Raw genomic sequence first — 14,897 nt, forward strand, 5'->3', positions numbered from 1 at the left:
ATTTGAGTCAATTGGAGGTGTCAATTGTAGACCTCCACAAGTCTGGTTCATCCTTGGGAGCAATTTCCAAAGGTACCACGTTCATCTGTACAAACAATAGTACACAAGTATAAACACCATGGGACCACGCAGCCGTCATACCTCTCAGGAAGGAGACGCATTCTGTCTCCTAGAGAAGAACGTACTTTGGTGCAAAAAGTGCAAATCAATCCCAGAACAACAGTAAAGGACCTTGTGAAGATGCTGGAGGAAACAGGTACAAAATACTATATCCACAGTAAAAGGAGTCCTATATCGACATAACCTGAAAGGCTGCTCAGCAAGGAAGAAGCCACTGCTCCAAAACCACCATAAAAAAGCCAGGCTACGGTTTGCAACTGCACATGGGGACAAAGATTGTACTTTTTGGAGAAATGTCCTCTGGTCTGATGAAACAAAAATAGAACTGTTTGGCCATAATGACCATCCTTATGTTTGTAGGAAAAAGGGGGAGGCTTGCAAGCCGAAGAACACCAACCCAACCGTGAAGCACTGGGGTGGCAGCATCATTTTGAGCTCTGACCTCAATCTCATAGAAGATGTGTGGGCGGAAATGAAAAAGTGTGTGCGAGCAAGGAGGCCTACAAGCCTGACTCAGTTACACCAGCTCTGTCAGTAGGAATGGGACAAAATTCAACCAACTTATTGTGGGAAGCTTGTGGAAGGCTACCCGAAACGTCTGACCCAAGTTAAACAATTTAAAGGCATTGCTACCAAATACTAATTGAGTGTATGTAAACTTCTGACCCACTGGGAATGTGATGAAAGAAATAAAAGCTGAAAATAATTAATCTCTCTACTAGTATTCTGACATTTTTTAAATAAAGTGGTGATCCTAACTGACCTAAGACAGGGAATTCTTACTAGGATTAAATGTCAGGAATTGTGAAAAACTGAGTTTAAGTGTATTTGGCTAAGGTGTATGTAAACTTTCGACTTCAACTGTAAGTCTTCGTTGAAGGACAAGTAAACTTGTACAGGGTTTTATAGTAACAGGACTCCAAATTGTTTTCCACAGAAATAAGTCTGGGATTTGGGGTTGGAGGAGTGACAAAACGGAAGTTGTCAGTGGTTTCGAGGCTAAGGTTCGTGCATTTATTATAACATTCTTGCCCTGTTAATGTTTAATTATTTTGTTGCTTGTCTAGGTTTACTGACCTTACACAAGTTCCTTTCTTTGAAGCTGCAATGAAATCAAATCAAACTATTTGTCACATGCCCCGAATACAACAAGTGTAGACTTTAACGTGAAATGCTTACTTACAAGCCCTTAACCAACAGTGCAGTTCAAGAAGAGTTAAATGATTTACCAAATAGACTAAAATAAAAAGTAATAATAAAAAGTAATACAATAAGAAAAACAATAACGAGGCTATATACAGGTGACACCGGTATCGAGTCAGTGTGCGCGGGTGTACCGGTTAGTTTAGGTAATTTGTACATGTAGGTGGGTGTGAAGTGAGTATGCATAGATAATGAACAGCGAGTAGCAGGAGTGTACAAAAGGGAGGGGGGTCAATGTAAATTGTCCAGTGCGATTTTGATTAATTGTTCAGCAGCTTCTTATGGGGATAGAAGCTGTTGAGGAGCCTTTTTGTCCTAGACTTGGCGCTCTGGTACCACTTGCAGTGCGGTAGCAGAGAAAACAGTCTATAACTTGGGTGACTGGAGTCTCTGACAATTTTATGGGCTTTCCTCTAACACCGCCTATTGTATAGGTCCTGGATGGTAGGAAGCTTGGCCCCAGTGATGTACTGGGCTGTTCGCACTACCCTCTGTAGTGCTTTACGGTCAGATGCTGAGCAGTTGCCATACCAGGCGGTGATGCAACCAGACAGGATGCTCTCGATGGTGCAGCTGTTGAACCTTTTGAGGATCTGGGAACCCATGACAAATCTTTTCAGTCTCCTGAGGGGGAGAAGGTTTTGTTGTACCCTCTTCATGATTGTCTTGGTATGTTTGGACCATGATAACTCGTTGGTGATGTGGACATCAAGGAACTTGAAACTCTTGACCCACTCCACTACAGCCCTGTCGATGTTAATGGCGGCCTGTTCGGCCTGCCTTTTCCTGTAGTACACAATCAGCTCCTTTGTCTTGCTCACATTGAGGGAGAGGTTGGTGTACTGGCACCACACTGTCAGTTCTCTGACCTCCTCCATATAGGGCCATCTCATCTTTGTCGGTGATCAGGCCTTCCACTGTTGTGTCATCAGCAAACTTAATGATGGTGTTGGAGTCGTGTTTGGCCACACAGTCGTGGGTGAACAGGGAATACAGGAGGGGATTAAGTACACACCCCTGAGGGGCCCCAGTGTTAAGGATCAGTGTGGCAGACGTGTTGTTGCCTACTCTTACCACCTGGGGGCAGCCCATCAGGAAGTCCAGGATCCAGATGCAGAGGGAGGTGTTTAGTCCCAGAGTCCTTAGCTTAGTGATGAGCTTCTTGGGCACTATGGTGTTGAATGCTGAGCTGTAGTCAATGAACAGCATTCTCACATAGGTGTTCCTTTTTTCCAGGTGAGAAAGGGCAGTGTGGAGTGCGATTGGGATTGCATCATCTGTGGATCTGTTGGGGCGGTATGCGAATTGGAGTGGGTCTAGGATGTCCGGGAGGATGCTGTTGATCAGCAGTAGAAACAATAACAAAGCATACTCCCCACCCCTGTTTTGGTAAAAGGCTGAGGGATGATGCTGGAGAAATGTAACTGGATCTCATATTCATAGACCAAGCTATAGATGTGTTGGACTGACCATCCATGATATCAAAATGATAGTTTTAACCATGTTTTGGGGCTATATAGTGTTTGTTTACATATAAATATTTGTGTAAAACAAGCTTATACTTTGGGTTCTGATGGGGTACGACAGTTGAACTATGCTCATTAGTAATTTTAAAGTTATATTCTTCAAGAATCAATGGGTACATATCATTCATTTACAAATCCCAAAATTGATGTAGCAACTGCTGATTGCCCCTTTAATTTGACAATATCTATAGTAGATTTAAAGGCTCAGTAGTGTTATTTCCTTGTAGCAGTAAAGGGAAGAATAGTATGCTGTATACTGCATGAGTTGTTTTTCTTTTCATTGCAGGTTTTCACTGTGAACAATGTAAATGTGGTGATCCGGACGAGGACGGAGCATCTCACCGATGAGGAGAAAGCTAGAATAAAAAGTAAACACTCTATAATTCCTCTAGGTGGAGGTAGAGAGACATAACAACAGTTAGATTGTGTCTGAAATGGCCCCCTATCCCTATATAATGCACTACTTCTGGTCTACGAGAGATGGTCCTCATCTCAATGTTTAATAAGCTGCGTCTTTAGTCCCTTTAGTCAGCTACACTGTCACAGTTATAATAACCCAGAGGTGGTACACAGACCCTAAATGGCCTGGCTCAGTTTAGGAGCAGACTTGTTGGAGACCAGCGCTGTGTCTGACACACAACGCATGGTCTCTTCTTTTTTTTTGTCTTCTAGGTGAGAGGAATGTTCTGGAGTCTCTTCTTGGGACTGTGGAGCAGCAGATCAGTGCTCAAGGGGTAAGAGATCAGTAGACCAGGATTTAAGGTTATGGAGGATTATCTAATTGTTTTATTACTTAGCTACATAAACAGAATTTTACTTGCCTTTTTGACTTCAATAAGAACGCTTCGTCTTGGTTCATGTTTGCTTCAATGAGAACACTCAACTTGGTTTGTAATGGGTTCAATAAAAACACTAAACTCTGTTCATATTGTGGATAGGACCTCACTCTGGAGTACGCAACACCCACCAACCCCACCGCTATCACACCAGAGGAGTACTTTGACCCTGAGTTTGACCTTGAAGACAGAGACATTGGCCGGCCCATTGAACTCACCATCCGAACCCAGAAGTAAGAAAATGATGCTGCTAAGCAAGGCTTTTTCATTAATATTCATGTCATCAGAAGTCTTGATTGTTTTTATAATGGTTTCCCTCAGTTCATATGAAGGTGTTGGTGTCTAGGTTTTAGCATAAGAGTGGTTGTATTGAGATGGGACTACATTGCAGTTCAGTTGAACTACAAAACATCAGATCTACAAATCACCCTGCATCCCAAATAACTACTCATGATGTGATTAAGATTAGTCATTCTTTACATCCCCTTGCGCAAACAGATTCTTAGGCATCAAAACAAAAAAAATTGACTGAAACAGGGAGAGACGACCTGAACTTGTCCAATAAGAAACACATGTTTTTGTTTTCCATTGCAAAAAGTATTGCTACGGTGTGCACTAATGAATATGACCCTGATATGTCCAGGTTCAAGGGCACATTGTGGATGAGCGAGGAACACCCTCTCTCCCTGGTGGAGCAGGTCACCCCTATCATCGATCTCATGGCCCGGACCAGCAGCCACTTCGCCCGGCTACGGGATTTTGTCACCCTCAAGTTCCCTCCGGGGTTCCCTGTAAAAATAGGTACAGTTAATCCTCTGTGGAAGAGTGAAGAAATTAGAATGTTTACACAAAATGCTTGTGCGACTTAGCTCATTCAAACACTAAAGATCTGGGGCTGACTGAATCGAGCATCTCAGAGGAGTGCTGATCTAGGATCAGGTACCCCTTTTCATGTAATCTTATTCTATGTGAACTATAAAGCAAAACTGACCCTAAATCAGCACTCATACTCTGACACGCTTGATAAATACGGCCCCTGATTGAGAAACTGCACACACATATACTCACCAAGTACCACTATGAAAGGCTCACCATAGAGGCATTTGCTTTTAAATAACGGGATGCATAAAGGTTATACGTCGTTGTTTCCTCTCACACAGAGATTCCCCTGTTCCACGTGCTCAATGCTCGCATTTCATTTGGTGGTGTCAACAAATGCAGTACGTGCGAACCCCTGGACACGCCACCCTTGGCTGCCACGCCCACACCCTCGGAGGAGGACGGCGGTGAAGCTGCAGGTAGGCACACTCATTCCGCTGACCTGGGTGAAGTGACCACGGCATTCATTCCCATGGGTTATTATGAACACATTTCTCAAATTAATTTCTTCAGTTGCTTCTGACAGCTGAACAACAAGTAGGAATGTTTGGCGGCGGGTAGCCTAGCGGTTAAGAGCGTTGGGCCAGTAACCGAAAGTTTGCTGGTTCGAATCCCAAAGCCGACTAGGTGAAAACTTTGTTGACGTGTCCTTGTACAATGCCCTTAACCCTAATTGCTTCTGCAAGTCGCTCTGGATAAGAGTGTCTGCTAAGTGTATGTAAATGTATCTATATCAATTTCATTAGAAATGTCGATATTGACAGCTTACCAATAATAACAACATTCTCTATTTCTGTTCCCTCCAGTTCCCCCTCTATTCCAGGTGTGTCCCTCTGTATTTGAGGTGCCTGCACACTACCGCCACAGAGGAGGAGGGGGCAGCAGCCGCCACATGCCCGTATCCAACCACGACGAGGAGCTACTGCAGTACGCCATCCACCAGAGTTTGCTGGAGTCCGGTGGTGGAGACCCGGAACAGGTCTGAGACGCCACACACACACACACGCCACACACACTCCTCGTCAGGTCCTCTTGCTCTCACGGACTCCTCCGCCTCACTTCTCATCTTTTTTTACCTGGGATCTGTGTCTGTTCAGGAGGCCACAATATTACAAAGCAGATTGTGTAGAACTGATATTATAGGGAATTATGTCCGTTACATTTATACCAGTTCTATCTGCGACGTGCCAAGCATTTTACCTTACCTACTCCACCCTTAATTTTGTCCTCTAGGAAGTGACCTGGGAAGATGCCAATGGGGACCTCACGGACCCTATTCTCAGTAGCCAGAGTGACAGGTAAATCAAATTGTATTGTGTGTGTGTGTGTGTGTGTGTGTGTGTGTGTGTGTGTGTGTGTGTGTGTGTGTGTGTGTGTGTGTGTGTGTGTGTGTGTGTGTGTGTGTGTGTGTGTGTGTGTGTGTGTGTGTGTGTGTGTCGTCGCCATATATATATGAGAGAAAGTATGGACAGTATATGAATAGAAAAGGTTAGTACAGCAGTAGTTATATAGGATGAGACATCACTAGAATAAAATATATACATATAAGGTGGGTAAAACAGTATGTAAACATTATTAAAGTGACCAGTGTTCCATGACTCTGTACATAGGACAGCGGTCTCTAAGGTGCAGGGTAGAGTACCGGGTTGTCGCCAGGTAGTAACAGTGACTAAGTTCAGGGCAGGTATTCACAAAGTATTCCTGCACATCACTGGCTACACTATTCACTTTTGCCCAAAGTGACTTTCAATTAGCACAAAACCCACAGACCTGGTATTGCAAGCACGTGTCCAAACAACTTAGCATTAAAAGCACAATTTTCTCAGCTTTGCTGAGGTATGGTCGGATGTGCAGTATGTGGATAGGTGCTTTTAAAAGGAGGTTGGTAGTTATTCACAATGGACAACTGTCGTCCAGGAAAGAAACATTCCAAGCCTTTCTTCTCTTTCTGATACCAACACCTGTTGTTCCAGAAGCATCACAGAGGGGGCGCTGGTGGACTTGGGAGACACCACATCGAGTCTGGCCAGCTCAAGCACCTCGACCTCCAGCCCTGACATGGACCTCCGCATGGCCATGGAGCTGTCGGCCCGGGCCCAAGCCGAGGAGGAGAGGAGGAGGAAAGAGGAAGTGGAGGAGCTGGAGAGGATATTGCAGCTCTCGCTCACAGAGAAGTAAAAAGAGGAAAATATGAGGGGGGAAAATGGTTATTAAGACCACGCCTTGCCATACCTGCATGAACTATTTATAAATCAAGAAGCAGCCACCATCACACCCCCTCCCAATCCAACCCCCATACCTGCCCTTCTCCAATGCAATCCACCATGACACCGGCAAAACCTCCATGTAACAACATTGTCATTAACATAACCATCTGTATTTAATACTTTGATACCTATTTTTGTTTAAAAAACATCAACAAATATGTTGCTATATTTGTATTTCTATATAACACTTAGGCTCTGTCTCAAAAGTGTACACGCTGTCAAATCCTTGATTCCTCCTGTCCTTTTAAGAGTCAGCCACTCTCCCGAAGAGGAATCCATGTATTCTTTGAGATTATTTTGGGAACTGTTTCATTTCACTGGAATGTCAGGGTTACAACCTGTGATTTGAATTAGTTGGGTGTTGCCAAGAGCCGGTTAAACCTGTGGCAGGTAGCACAGGAGGCTGGTGAGGGTAGGACAGATGACAATAATGGGGGAATGGAATCAAAGACAAGGAAACCATGTTTGTTGTGGTTAATACCGTTCCATTGATTCCATTCCAGCCATTTCTATGAGACCGTCCTCCCCAATTAAGGTGCCACCAGCCGCTTGTGGCTGTTAGCTGCTTTAGTTGTGGCTCTGGAAGGTTGTTCTTTCAGAGCTCTGGGTCGTGTCCACGAGGCACCAAACAGAAGCAAGCTGACTGAAACAGGTAGGGACTACCTGCCCTATTATGAATATGACTCTGGGAATGGAACTCCAGTGTTCACACAGCCATTTGACAGAGGTTCACAGCCAGACTGAAAGATTGAATATCTCAGGGTTCCATTCTTCTACAGTTCCTTTTCGTTGAAACTATAGTGAAAGTGCAGTATATTAGTTTATTGTAGACACATCGAATGCAGTTTTCTGGTCATCGATTAGGATTTGTTCTACTTTGAACAGGATGGCATCTAACAGTATGACTTGGTGGTGCTGCCCTCCCTTTTTCTTGTTTGCCTGACACTGCATAACTTTCAATCAAAACCTGTAATTCATGGGAAAAGACTAAAGTAAGATTCTTCTTGTGCTGCAGGAATTCATGTTTTGTATTCGTGTTGTAATTGACACAGTGTGAAAAGGAACATGATAATTCAAACATGCACAAGAAGACGGAGGTTCTTGACTTGCACCAGAAACCAGGTGTTATTAAATTGGTTGTTATTTCGGAGGTGGTCCGTCTTGTTGGCCATCACCGATGGTCCCTGAGCACCGTTAAGCATCAGCACCACAACTCAACAAAGCAATAGCAGAAGCCACTGTGCCTACCTGTGGTGGATGATAAAGTAGCATACACATGGTTCAGAGGCGCTCGCAAGCAACCAAGGTCCAAACATGGATCATTGTAGGCTATCTATTGGCGATGACATTTTTCGTCCCTTAAATGTAGAAGAATATGGCCATCAGACCTCAAACACAACAGGGTTCTAAGGACTGCTGTCTCTTTTTTTTATTTTTTATCTTGCAACTACAGACCGACCTGTGGGCTGAGTGACGTGCAAGAGATCTGAGATCAAACATGGATGCCAGCTCCGTGTAGCATCATTATTTTGTACTGAAGGGAGCATTTCCTAGTCTGGGTACCAGTCAATATCTTTGGCACATGACATAGAGTACAAAGAGTGGAATGTTAGCTAAACAGAGACTGGCAACCAGGCTAAGCATTCCTCTCTCACATGTCCAATTCTAAATGGATCCCTAGACCCTACCTATGCTCTTGTACAGATCTGATAAGATTTGACAGATGTATGCGATATGGTAATAATACCTTTTCCTCTGATGGGCCATTTTCACCATATTGCAGATCTCCCCAATAGGGCATAGTAGGGTCTAGGGATCCATTTGGGCTTAGGCCACAGACAGTGTTAGTGTTATAATGCCACTCAGGCCAGACCTACTAAAGACACCGGAGAACATTTGAAAGGTCTCATTTTTAAAGCTGTGATCAAGGGGCTTCAAAAAATTTTCCTATCCAGTGGTGTTGGTGGATAAAAAATGAATTAACCAATGTAGTTAATTACAGTGATAACCAACAGCACTTTGGACATGTTTCTGATGCTTCGCTTCGTCTGTTCTGTTTTCTGGGGGCTAGAGCTCTAAACAGCTAATGATCAAATCGCCAAACCGTAGGACAGTCTCTAATGTACCAGGGTTCGCTTTGATTAGATTTCTTGGGAAAAGTCTTTTTACTGCTTTATTTGCTAGCAGGTAAGCTTATTTTTTAACATGTTAATAAGAATTTGTGAAAACATTTGTAAACTGTGATGTTGGATTAAAAAACATTTCTTCAATAAATGCACTTTATTTCAATTCGGGTGAACTGCGGCTGATTCTGTTACAAGTAAGTCTTTTTGCTAAGATTAACAGCAGATGGCACAAACCTATTCATTGTTCAGATCACAAAAGCACAATCCTTCATTTGTTTAGTCAGACAAATGCCTGCTCTGATCATTAACCATTCAATGACTCTAAAATCTGTGAAATGGACAGCTAAACACTGGATTAATATGTCACAGCAATTTCCTGTGCATTGTTTCATCAATAATCATTGGTATATACTTTGTTGGATTACCCTATAGATCTATGAATTAATGGTATGTTTTGTTGGGCTAAATATTGTAACTGGCTTCATTCAAATCCTGACATCTGCTCCATGTATCCACACTGACAAATTAGAACGTCTGAACTGTTTGCAGTAATTAAATTGGATGCCATAAGAATATTATGGCGGATATACAGTACAGTACATGAGCACTATATTGTGTAGAAGGAATCAACTCCTGAAATGGAATTGAAAATTCTATTAGCCCTCTTCATGAACTAAGAGTGATTTCATAATCAAACATCCGTCATCTTTCCAGATTTCACATGAAAAACCAAAATTATAGACACAAAAAAAATTTGCGACAAGGGATAAACCAATTTTCCAATCGTTTTGGGTGTCTTTTCCAAATATTCTTATTCATTGTGGATTTTAGTACAATTTGACATTTCAGGCGAGGGATTTATGGTTTGGGGCAGATTTTCATTTTAGATGCTTATAGAAAAATGCTGTCACCTTTTCTGTCACGTAATGTGTTATTGATCCCTTCTAATTTTGACTGGCATGTGAGTGAGTGCCATTTGAGAATCTCTTTGAAACCAACAGCTACATCAGGACATCTTACGTGTTTTCAGCATTACAGCTTGGGGGCATGCCACTCAAAACAGCCTCTTCACGCATTTGATCACCACACGAATGTGTGTGTTGTGCATTAGCACTCTTGATGGGAACACTCATCAATGAGCATCAGACTTATATTTGTCATTACATTCACTAAACAACAGTTTAAAGAGGCTGATTGAACTTATCCCTTTAATCTATAGTCATGGAAACAGAGTGCTCTGCTGGATCTGGGCCCATATTTATAATGCTTGTCAGAGTAGGATCTAAGATCATGCCCCAATCAACTTGGTCTTGTACCTTACGCTAGGGAGGGATCTACTCCCCAGATCAAGGTATGATAACCAAAGCATGAAGAATTACTGTTGCTTCTACACTGATAAAGATTGATAATAAAGTTACTGGTCCCCTCCCCATGTCAAACACTTTGATTCAGGAGGCAGGACTATTGAGGGGATAGGGTGACATCTCCCTAACTCTTACCTCCATCGAACACCTTTGGGATGAATTGTAACGCCAACAGGGAGCCAGGTCTAATCGCCCAACCTCATGAATACTCTTGTGGCTGAATGGAGGCAATGTTCCAACATCTAGTGGAAAGCCTTCCCAGAAGATTGGAGGCTGTTGTAGAGGCAAAGGGGGACCAACTCATTATTAATGCCCAGGATTTTGGGATGAGATGTTCGACAAGCAGTTGTCCACATAGCTTTGGTTACGTATGGTTCAGTTGGTAGAGCATGGCACTTGCAACGCCAGGGTTGTGGGTTTGATTCCCACAGGGGAGTAGTAAGAATAAAACATGTATGCATTCACTGTCGCTTTGGATAAGAGCGTCTGCTTAATGACTAAAATGTCAACGTAGTATATCATTCATGTCACTCAACACACACAGTCAACCCAATGTATGTTCGTTTTTTTTATCATTTTTTTTTTTTTACTTCAGTAGTACCTTGTGGTGGGGCATTTTAATAATACTCCAATATATCAGGGTAAATAAGCAAAAATATAAATAATATTAGACAAATATAAACAATACATAAAAATTCCATTAAATGATGACAGCAGCAGGAATATTGTTACCTTCACAAAAAATATAAAATAATCATATCAATTAACATTTTATATGGCCTAATCAAGACACACGGGTGGCAGGTAGCCTAGTGGTTAGAGCGTTGGACTAGTAACCGAAAGGTTGCAAGCTCGAATCCCCGAGCTGACAAGGTAAAAAATCTGTCGTTCTATTCCTAGGCGTCATTGAAAATAAGAATTTGTTCTTAATTGACTTGCCTAGTTAAATAAAGTTTTTTTTTTTTAAACACAATAACATCCCACTGGGCACAGACATCAACATCTATTTCACTTGGAAACAACATTAATTCAACCAGTGTAGTCTATACTGGAGGGGGAAAAACTAAGATGAATAAGGTTTATATAAAAATGAGGGACCCAGTGCCTATTGTCTAACATTCCAGTTTATCAGACAGATATGTGTAGACAATGTTTTTTTTTTTATTGTTGATTCCCTTGATTGTTGATTCCCTTGGATCCAGTCCGACAGTAGGCATGACGTTGCTGTACACTGCTTCACCGGCGATGCAATGGTTTATACACACAAACTGCCATGACAATCATCACCACCAGCAGGATAGATAAGACGCTAATAAGTACAACTGCAATAGAAAAAAGCATATACATGAAAGAGATTTTAGACCATTCATTGCGGCTCCGCCCTCTCACGAGAACACATCGCAAATAAAGAACTACAGGTTAGGAGGACTTTGCTGAAAAAACATGGCACTAATAGCCTTCAATTAACATTAAAATAACAAAATCAAGGTTGCATACGTCTACACACGTTATTTAGAAGATAAGCCTACATTCTTATTTTATTGCCAACAGGTGCGCCCCTGTTGTCTAGGAACACGGGCCTGCAATAGGCTACACATTAACCCGCATAAAACCTTACCCAAATTTTGATTCTGTAGGACTACATACGGCCTTTCGTTTAGTTTAGAGTCACCTAGTTGTCCGTTCCCGTTCACAAACGCGCCAAAGGATAGAAAATACAGAATTAGGCTTTGTCGACTAGGATACAACATGATTATGCTAGAGGGAAAATAAGCTTCCACTTTCCCAGCATAATAATAGCAAAGACGATACAGTAGGAGGATAGACAGAAACTGCTTCTCCAATACAACATCCCCGATCACGCTTGTATGTGACGTCATGGTAACGTTGGCTAGCTAAGATCATGCGCAGAAACTCGTCATCGGGTCTAACGATCGTCTCGCGCAGAACTGCGTATGTGCAGACCGACAAATCGAAGGCAATCCTTTGATATAAAGTTTTTTTCACGAAAATGAAATCCTTTCAGTTTATCGCTTTCACAAGGTTGCAGTAAAAACATGTTCAGCTACTTAAGAAATTGTCTCGAATCTCGGTTGTGCCTTTAGATTTTGAGAAAATTATACTCCGGACTGGTCTGCCCATTGAGCTGAGTCTGTCTGCAGAGACCCAGTGGCCAAGTTTGATTCGCAAGCGTTCCCGGAAGTTTCGCGGAACCCTCGTGATATCACATTAGCCTACACTGGGTCCTAAAGCTGCCAGGTAGTACTAAAAATTAACCGTCTCTACGCCGCAGTATTTCAGTTTCATATCCAGTCTATCGCTCAATGTCATCTAGTCTAGTGATTGTACTCGGTTACTTATTTAATTGGGCCTACAGTGTGATTTGCGGATAATATATTTTTTAACTTCATTGTGATTTTAACTGGAACTGAATAGGGAATTATGTAGTGGTGGGTTATCGGATAGAATATAAAGGATGTGTTACTCTTTCGGTATTTTGTTCTCGGTTCTCTTATATTAGGAATTCTATAGCCTAATAAACATCTGGTAAGGAAAGAAAACAATTCAGTTCTTATAGTGCATATATGTCATTACTTTCCCTACATTCCTGAAATGTCAAAGAGCAATGGGGTAAAGTTATAAAGGTTAAGATGCTTGGGGTTATAGACTTACATCATTACTGTGCATGACTGATGTATTTGGCCTTTATCACATCATCTGTTGCCACGAGTAAAGCACATGTACCAGTACCAATACAAACACTATTTTCTTGTAATGAGCCCCAGAAGCATAATTGTTTCTGGAAAGTGTCTCTCTACCAAATGGGGATGAAAATACATTTGGTGTCTTCCTGGCCCCATAAATCATCACTGCAACAAGGAACCTGTAGGGAAACAGAAAACGAAGCTTGCTTGGGGTAAGATGGGAGAGAGAAGGTATTGTTCAGAGGCCAACGAGTTGGTGGGTTGATGTTTCATTTTGCAAGGATGGGTGATTGTGGCAATTATACATTATGCTTGCTCTCTCGCTCTCGATCTCTCCCTCTCTATGTTGTTCATTGTTGCTTAGGAGGTTTGACCGATGAGAAGACATGCAATCAGGCTCTGGACCAAATTATCAATTTCTAAGCAATCACGGGCACATGTAGTAGGTTCCATCAATTGACCGAACTCTGTTTTTGTTTTTAATGTTGTTATTTTTCTATCTTTGGAACATGAATTTAGATCCCAGGTTAATTAACGTTGTATCTCTCTTCTTCCCTAAACACCAGATGGTTCATCTACTCTGTATTTGCGCCTCATATTGATTGACACCCTTGAAATGAAACAAGACAGATTGCATAGTGGTAGCCTAGAGGTTAGAAAGGCAGGCCTGCAATTTGAGGGTTGCTACTTCGAATAGCAAAATCAAATCCCTGATCTGAAAATGACAAGACAAAATATTCCCCTTCTTGTTCGTCATGTTATACATTATACACTGAGGGTGTCTGCCTTTTGTCTAACATTGTGGCAAGCTGTGTAGTTCCTTTGGTGACAGTGTAGTCCTTAAATTTCTCTGCAGCGTTTCTTCACACAGTGAAGTAATAAGCAGATGGTAATATAGGAGCAGCCATTGAGCCAGTGCTCCTTTCATGTCTTTTCTGCAGGTCTGTTTGAGATACAACTCTACTGCAACGACCCACACAAAGGGGCTTTGATGTGTGGTGCTCAGCTCCCCTATGTAGAAATACCCAAATGAGGAATTGTGTAAACAAACCCATTGATATTCTGTTCTCCTCATACCAGAGGACCTTGACGCGATCAAGGTCTTCTGGGGCAGGGAGGAGTTGTTCTGTTTAATAAAACATTTCATTAAAACCATTTGAGGCTGTTCTATTCCGTTGTATGTTGATGATTTCTGGATATTGCAAATCAGGCTTTTAATTAGAATCGCTCATTAGGGTGTACAGCGACGGCAACCACAAAGACATGAGAGGGACAGCTATCTATAATGGACACCCCTGCCTCTGCACACGTTCAGCTCTGAACATTTACTTACGTTTACTGTTTCTGTCAAGATGAACAGCAGCAAGCCATCAAATCATGGTTTTGTTGTTATAAAAAAAAATACAATATATAGTAATGGTAAGAAGAAGAAGAAGACAAAGAAGAAGAAAGTAGACAAAACACAAGGATGTAATACATATGTTTATATATATATTTATTTTTTTACTTCTCATTACATGTATACGATAACATTTGCTGCCACATCCTACAAATACAGGGCCTCCATGCTTCCTTTTCTATTTAGAAAGACCGAAATCACAAAACATCCCAAATATTATATAGCATAATTAAAACGGCTCAACACATTATTCTCTGAAGATAAATTAAACGAAGGTCGAGAATAAATGGAAACATGTTACAATCTCTGATAGGCTTTGATTTGAGTAACAGTTCAAACAGTCTTATCAAATAGAGAGACAATAAAAGTTTTAGTTTTTTGTCTGGAGAGGCGAAATATCAATCCATATTATATAAAGCTTTGACCTATCTACAATATTTAGGCAGATTTAAGGCAGAAAACACTGGAAGTT

General features: G+C 41.8%; 1 protein-coding gene and 1 long non-coding RNA gene across 4 annotated transcripts in view; one reads left to right on the forward strand and one right to left on the reverse strand.

The window, feature by feature from the left end:
- Positions 1-9,120, forward strand: part of LOC109876399 (ankyrin repeat domain-containing protein 13A-like) — a 33,871-nt gene extending 24,751 nt beyond the window's left edge. For 2 of the 3 annotated variants that reach the window (XM_020468823.2, XM_031818167.1), the window contains exons 7-15: positions 1,058-1,124; positions 3,136-3,217; positions 3,522-3,583; positions 3,788-3,918; positions 4,329-4,486; positions 4,846-4,983; positions 5,371-5,543; positions 5,798-5,862; positions 6,538-9,120. In XM_020468823.2, coding sequence (XP_020324412.1) covers positions 1,058-1,124; positions 3,136-3,217; positions 3,522-3,583; positions 3,788-3,918; positions 4,329-4,486; positions 4,846-4,983; positions 5,371-5,543; positions 5,798-5,862; positions 6,538-6,742 — 1,081 coding nt within the window. In that variant the 3' untranslated portion in view covers positions 6,743-9,120. The remainder of the gene's footprint in view (positions 1-1,057; positions 1,125-3,135; positions 3,218-3,521; positions 3,584-3,787; positions 3,919-4,328; positions 4,487-4,845; positions 4,984-5,370; positions 5,544-5,797; positions 5,863-6,537) is intronic. The other variant, XM_020468828.2, reaches the window with a different exon arrangement.
- Positions 9,121-10,874: 1,754 nt separating this feature from the next.
- Positions 10,875-14,175, reverse strand: LOC116365707 (uncharacterized). The gene is made up of 2 exons (XR_004208147.1): positions 11,940-14,175; positions 10,875-11,643 (listed from the first exon to the last, which is right to left on the reverse strand). It is a non-coding gene; the product is annotated as an uncharacterized LOC116365707 (long non-coding RNA).
- Between the last annotated feature and the right edge of the window lie 722 nt (positions 14,176-14,897).

This window comes from Oncorhynchus kisutch, linkage group LG3 (assembly GCF_002021735.2).
Source record: "Oncorhynchus kisutch isolate 150728-3 linkage group LG3, Okis_V2, whole genome shotgun sequence".
NCBI lineage: Eukaryota > Metazoa > Chordata > Actinopteri > Salmoniformes > Salmonidae > Oncorhynchus > Oncorhynchus kisutch.